This window comes from Frankliniella occidentalis, unplaced genomic scaffold, assembly GCF_000697945.3.
Source record: "Frankliniella occidentalis isolate FOCC.00 unplaced genomic scaffold, Focc_3.1 Scaffold43, whole genome shotgun sequence".
Lineage (NCBI taxonomy): Eukaryota > Metazoa > Arthropoda > Insecta > Thysanoptera > Thripidae > Frankliniella > Frankliniella occidentalis.
The window spans coordinates 104,365-111,453 of NW_026267173.1; the positions used below are offsets into that span (position 1 = coordinate 104,365).

The following is a 7,089-nucleotide window of genomic DNA, read 5'->3' on the forward strand; positions in this document are numbered from 1 at the left end:
GCGTGGTGCACAAGACGTCGTCGGACCGGGGATCGAGTCCTGGTCGGGGCAAATTTGATTTTCTTTTTTTGGGGGGTGGGGGGGGGATCTGCTGAGTAGCCGGTCAAGTTCACCTTCCCATGTCGGCTGGTCTTTTGTCCTAACCCTTGGTCCCCGCGCCGCAAACTACTAAATGGGAAAAAATGAGCCTCGGTCAGTATTTGAACCCACGACCATCCCCGTCCCGGGCGCGCGCTATATCAACTGAGCCAATGAGGCTGTTGGATACATCAAGCTTATCTCCGCCGTGGCTCACACCCCGAAACACATGGCCGGCAGACGGGCAAAAGAGTTCCGTCGACTAGATTCGAACCAGCGACTGTTTGCGTACCGGCCAATCACATCAGGTGTCGCACGGCTGTAAAGTCATGGCCAGCGGAGCGCGAAAAATATCCACCGCGACGAGATTCGAACCAGCGACCGTGTTCATACCGGGCCCGGACGCTACCGACTTGGCCACGAAGGAACGATAGGGGGAACGTAGATCTCAGCTGTATCTGACGCCCGAAGACACTTGGCCAGCAGAGCAGGGAAAATGATCGCGGACGGGATTCGAACTAACCGACCATCCCCACGATCTTCCAACGAACACGCTCTAACACGCTACGCCACCAGCTTGCCCCTCCGGGGTCGAGATCTGAGCTTGGTGCTGCCGAACGGGAGACAAGAAGTGACAAAAAAAAAATGCCCCGCCCGGGAGTTGATCTTAGGGCCAACAAGTTTGGTTCGGATGAAGCTGCATGCCGTCATGTCGACTGTAGCTACAATTGTTTAGCTGAAAAAAGGGCGTGTGGCTGGTGGCGTCGGACATCGTATATGTTGCCCCATTTGTGGCTATAAACAGGGACGTGTCTACTACCACTTGTCGCCGCGAAAGGAGTTGTCGCTTGGACGCCTGAAAGCTAAGAAGTGACCCCGTGTCAATCTAGGAGTGGGTCGATGATTGTCGCTGAAAACGCCTTGAGGGTAGGCAATACTTTCCGGAATCGGGCCCCCGCGGCCCCCTGTCCCTCTGGGCGCTTGGACAAGGCGAGAGCTTCGGAGAGGCATTGATATCTTTCGTTTTCGCTTAAGTTCTTAGCACTGTTTACTTCTGGTTGTTGATATTTTTCTAGCATTGGCGGAAGTAATGAATTTGTCTATAGACAGATCAGTTTAAGCTAACTCGGGCCCTCTCGGCTGTAGCTACAATCGTGTAGCTACAAACGGGGACGTGTGCCGGGGTTGGTAATTTTCAGGTACTCCGAAGTAATCCGATCAGGAGGAATAGCGTTTTTTACGACAGTTTCGAGAGTTTCAGTCTGCAAGTCGGTCGGATCCAACTCCTGACTCCTGACAGCAGCGCCCAGGTTGCCGGATGACTGTTTGTCTCGTCTTGACGCGCTCGTCGCGTAAACAACACCTGGAACCTAGCCAAGGTACCTGCTGGAGCCGAAAGACGGGCGGCCGACCGCACTCTCCGGCGCGTAGCAACCCGACACGAGGCACGCTCTGCCGGCTTTCAAGCGTCAAAGTAGAATGCGCTCTCTCGTCTAGACAGACACAAGGGATCACCCAGAAAGTACGTCTGTCATTCGCCGTTACGAACCAGAAAAGTTCAGCGAAATAAGCAAGCTACGAAGCAGGGCTCTCATAGCGCCTGCCAGGTAGGCAAAATCCCGCCTGCAGTGCGGGCGTGTACTGCAAGGTGGCCTACCCCGAGTCTCGCGGGCGCCAATCTCCTGGGCGTAATGAACCTAAGAAAAAACGGACGTACTCTCTGGACGATCCCTAATGCGGAAATAGCACGACGTGCCGGGCGCCCTAGGAGGGCAAAGTCCTGATCGGGGGCCTCACCTTCTCCCCGGCGGGCATGGCTGGCTGTGTGTCTGGGCGCTCCGGCGCGCTACCTCGGTGACGACGCTGCTGTGACTGGCGGGCCTCCGGCCCGTGGAGCCCAGCACGGGGCGTTATCAGGGTCGGCGCGGGACACAACAAAAACAACTCGGTATCCAAGTCCCCTCCTGCACCTTCTCAAGGCTTCGGTGTCATCCTCTTCTCTCTCGATGGATGTGACCGGCGATACCGAGAGCACAAAAGCAGCCGGTCTAACCGGAGGCGCGGCTAGATGGGGGGCTCGTCTCCAACGACGACCAACCAGGAGACAGAAAAGCAGCCACACTGTAAACGTTGGGGTCTTGTTGTTTTTTCTCTCTCCCGCAAGCAAACCGGCCACAGCTCTGTCTTCCCTGCGGAGAAGAACGTTCACTTTGGGGATATCGCCAGTGTATGGAACGAAGGGAGCAACACAACAAAATCCATTCGAGTTGTACCAGGCGGCTGATCACGCCGCGCACTTTCGAAGTTATACTTTACCGCATGCAAGGGTGCGGGCGGGTTTGCCTATGGTCGCTGCCGACGGCTGCACCTTATTGCCCCGTGCGAGTAGGCAAACCGCCCGCACGCGGTACAGTATAACTATGAAAGTGCGCGGCGTGAATCCGCCGCCTGGTACGCTTTTTTAGGGGGGGGAGGGGATCTTTATCAAAATTTTGGCAAGAGAAGACGGCTCTGTTTGTGGCTGCACGCTACAAACAAAGCTGAAGCTCCAACCGATACGGCCGCATACGCCACCAATGCTCGTAGCTTTAGCTTTCTAACGTGTAGCTACAATCAGCGACGTCTTCCTTTGACCGAGTGTGGCTCAAAAAGTCCACCAAGTTTACTTGCACTTAAATGGCCTTTCCTTCCTTCGCTATGCTTGCACAGTTGTACCTACGTCGTACATCGTGGTAGCATATGTACGATTATTTTGGATAGTCTGATTGGCTATGTAATTCCTCAATGTGGCTATGTTAGTCTGTGCCAGACATTGTAGCTGCCGAGAAACTGAGAATTAAAATTAAATAACGTTCGTATCCCACACATGAAACAGGGAAGATAATGTGGGACAAGGAAAACACAACAATAGGAAAAAAAATTGAGAGTATATTCTTAAACCAGAAATGAAGTACGCATTCTAAAATATCAGAGAAACTTGATACAGATTTGGTAGTTCTGAAAAAAGGTAACTTACAAGTACTAACACATAAATCAAGTAAAATGTTTAATTTTAAAAATATTACAACAGGATGATTTACAAATATGATTTTTTCTGCAGTTATTTAAATAAAAGAGAAATGATTTTACACAAATGCTAATTTCATAATTTTAGAAAGGAACAGGAGAAAATTAAATTTAACAATGGCAATAATCTGCACTTTAACATTTCCATGTGAAAACATCTTAAAACTTTTTAATCAAAAAAAAAAATAAAGAGATTCGGCAAATACTTTAACACATTCACAGATTGGATAATATGCCACTACTAAAAGAACTTGGATGGAGAGGCTCTTTAATAAACGGTACAGCCTCATCACCTGAACTATGAGCAGTTGAGAGGAGAGCATTCTTCTCAATTTGTTCCAAATGGACAGACAATGGTTCCAAAGCTGCCCCATCAGGAGGGAGTCTTTCCCTCAATGGACTTTCTCCAATTGAGCTGTCTGCATCAGAGTCACTCACATGAGAAAGGTCATCTCCACTGATGTGTGTAGTGGGAGACTCACTTCCACAAGGGCGTGAGTCAGGAGACATATTTCTACTTGAGTGAGAGTCTGGAGACTCATTCGCACTGTAATGTGGGGCAGAGGAGTTTTTTCCACTAAATGTAGCAACAGATGATTCATTAATAGATGGTGAAGTTGACAGCTCATTCTCTTCATGCAATTTATCAATCTCCTCCTGGTACTCTTTGTCGGCAGAATTAGTTTCCTGAAGTTGATCATCATAACCATCTTCAACAAGCAGTTTTGGCTTATGTTTGGAAGTAAAATGCAGCCTTTGTCCTCTGGCAGATTTAAACACCTTTTCACACACTGGACATTTGTTGTCACAGACATGGTCTGCACCTTTCACCAAGGCTTGTCCACAATCCAAACAACAAACTTGCATATTCTCTAGTTTACCACAACAAGTATGCCTATTCAGTGCTTCTACATTACGGAAATCCTGGTTGCAACCACTGCAAGGAAAATTTGTTTTCGCTTTGCTCATGTGAGTAGCAAGATGAATTTTGTAATATTCTTTGGACCGACACACAACATGGCAGCGTTCACACTTAACACTAAATTGTTCAACAGGATTATCAGATTCTTCAATAACATTAGAAGCCACTGATTTTTTTAAGTCCCCAGTACTTTTCCTATTTTTTTTCACGGGTATACTTTCATCATCTGAGTGTTCGGTGGCATGAACATAGAGGTGCAAAATAAATGCATCCTCTTCCTCGAAGTCTTCGTAACAAAAATCACACTGAAAAGGCTTCTTGGAAGAGACAAGTAGATCTTTTAAAATGCTGCTTTTGCTCTCTCGTAATTTCCCTTTTTTTTTGGCCCTATACACGTGGAATTTCTGATGGGAATTTAATCCCGGTTTGGAACTAAAAGAGTCTTCGCAATGTGGACACTTAAACCTTCCATGAATTTTTTTGATGTGCTCCTCTAAATCAAGAGCACTAGGCAAGGTCTCATTACACAACTTACAAATATGGTTATCATGGGTGACTACAGACTCATTATTCATCTGAGCGCTACTTTGCTGATGGTATGACTTTCCAATCTTCTTAAAATCAGACAGGGGGTGATCTTCAGAATCACTTGTATCTTTGCAGTCAAAGTGACTCTTTTCCGAAGACATATAGGATGAATAGGATGAATTACCTGTTTCTAGCAAGCGTGGTGGTTTCACGTCGAGGTGATCATCAGGATTTTGTATTGAGGGGGAGGAATGTTCTTCTTTGATGTGCATAGTTAACATCACACTAGATGCAAACTGGGCAGGGCAATGAGAGCAATGCTTACTCAAATGCTTTTGGTTGCAATCTATATACACAGAAACATGTTTTTCAGCCTCATGCATGGCTTTGTCAGCAAGTGAAGAAAACACTTGTTGACATGTTGAACAACTCAAACATGTTTCAAGATGAGTATTCAAGGATTGCTTGCTGGAGAAATGTGACTGACAAAACACACATATTGACTTTAACTTCTGATTTTGCATTCGAGATAAAGGCCCTGCAAGCTGCTTTCTAGATAAAGGCCCCGCAAGTTGCTTTCTTTTACCCTTAGTTTTTTTCAACACAGGAGACAAGACTCTGTCACAGTTAGTGTCTGAAGTATGAGAAAGCCTTTTCCTCTTTAAAGTTTCAGGTTGCATGCCAACAAAATCACTCTGATAGTCAGAAGGCAGAGCTGATTCCATGGCAGGAATGTTGGAGTCTGATGTGATTGATGAGCTGATGAAGGATGTACTTGACAAGAAAGGCTCTGTCACAGTTGACTCCAGCTGTGAGAACAGAGTTGATGATGGCCAAGATGAACAGTCAGGGGCTTGCATTAACTCTTCCTCAGATTTGACACGAATCAGGGGAAGACGATCTGTCCCACTCCTGCAACAAACGAATTGCAATTGATATATTTTACCTCAAATGTCACAGAAAATGACTATTTTTCTTTTTTATAAAGGTCTTACATTTTGGAAGTTGATGGGATTGGTGTAGAACACTGGCTCCAATGAGAGCTGGAGTCTAACTGAAAATTGAGATTCAAAATAAGCAGCATTAAATAATGGGATTTGAATAAGTCATTGACATCAAATCAGAAAAGTTTATTTTGATAATATTAAACTTACTTTTTTTTGCAGACTATCAGCTTTTAAGAGATACTTTTGAACTTCAGGAACATGTTGCAGAGGTAGTAGTTTAGGTTTTAACCTTTCATATGAGGCCCATACCATTGATCGGAAATCATACATTTGGGTGACTTTGGAGAGGCATGTATGACAGATTTTGCGTGGCAAGGGGTCACCTTCATAGGTCTGAGCAAACATAAGGCAATAGATTTAAAGTGTTGTAACTTGGATAATACAAACAAAACCTGAAACATTATAGTACATACCACTAACTGCAAACAGGTTTCAATTTTGTGGCTCAGCTTACGATGTTGCCCCTCTCCTTCAAATAAAGGTAACATAATGCCATTGTCCAGAAGACACAGCCGACAGTAGTTAGTCCAACTAAACGATATTTGAACGTCAAGAGCCATGGTACAATGAAATCCTTGAAATTTACATTAGAACAAAAAATATGACAAGGAGAAAATGTTCAGGGTGGGTCAATTCATGGACTCCTCAGACCACCACAACCTAAAACGTACACACACATGGTAAGTGAAAATGATAAGGACAACAGTACTTTGAACAAACACTACGCAAGTTCTTACCATAACCAAAGCGAGAGCTTAAGACGTCACTCATAGACACAATTTTGCGCAAGCTTTCAGAAAACAGGGTATGTTGTGCCACAATAACATAAGTGGCTGTCAGCAGGATCCACACACGATAACAGTGCTGCCAACCAACGCAGTCTCCCGCCAAGATCGGTGACCTCGATGGCAAGCAAGAAATATGTGTCAATTTGTGAAAACCTTATATTTCTTCATCCGGTTTGTTGTTTTAAGGGATGAACACAAATTTCATTGGAAACTAACCCGATAACGACCATTGTGCAGTGTGAAACCATTGAAATATGACTTAGTTGTGAGAAGTTATGTTACCTCACCGAACTTATTTGAAAATTCCCGGGAAAGGGCCTCTTTTATTTAGGGGGGAGGGGATCTTTATCAAAATTTTGGCAAGAGAAGACGGCTCTGTTTGTGGCTGCACGCTACAAACAAAGCTGAAGCTCCAACCGATACGGCCGCATACGCCACCAATGCTCGTAGCTTTAGCTTTCTAACGTGTAGCTACAATCAGCGACGTCTTCCTTCGGCCGAGTGTGGCTCAAAAAGTCCACCAAGTTTACTTGCACTTAAATGGCCTTTCCTTCCTTCGCTATGCTTGCACAGTTGTACCTACGTCGTACATCGTGGTAGCATATGTACGATTATTTTGGATAGTCTGATTGGCTATGTAATTCCTCAATGTGGCTATGTTAGTCTGTGCCAGACATTGCAGCTGCTGAGAAACTGAGAA

At 45.5% G+C, this 7,089-nt stretch overlaps 2 protein-coding genes across 2 annotated transcripts in view; both read right to left on the bottom strand.

Moving 5' to 3' along the window:
* Positions 1-2,072, bottom strand: part of LOC113216325 (homogentisate 1,2-dioxygenase) — a gene marked incomplete in the record, with an annotated part of 15,489 nt that extends 13,417 nt beyond the window's left edge. The window contains 1 exon segment of the mRNA XM_052266843.1: positions 1,876-2,072. Coding sequence (XP_052122803.1) covers positions 1,876-1,893 — 18 coding nt within the window.
* Positions 2,073-2,986: 914 nt separating this feature from the next.
* LOC113212548 (zinc finger protein 572-like) lies at positions 2,987-6,492 on the bottom strand. The gene is made up of 5 exons (XM_026431290.2): positions 6,339-6,492; positions 6,015-6,261; positions 5,749-5,934; positions 5,590-5,648; positions 2,987-5,506 (listed from the first exon to the last, which is right to left on the bottom strand). The coding sequence occupies exons 2-5, from the start codon at positions 6,159-6,161 to the stop codon at positions 3,361-3,363; spliced, it is 2,538 nt and encodes an 845-aa protein (XP_026287075.1). The 5' UTR covers positions 6,162-6,261; positions 6,339-6,492; the 3' UTR covers positions 2,987-3,360.
* Between the last annotated feature and the right edge of the window lie 597 nt (positions 6,493-7,089).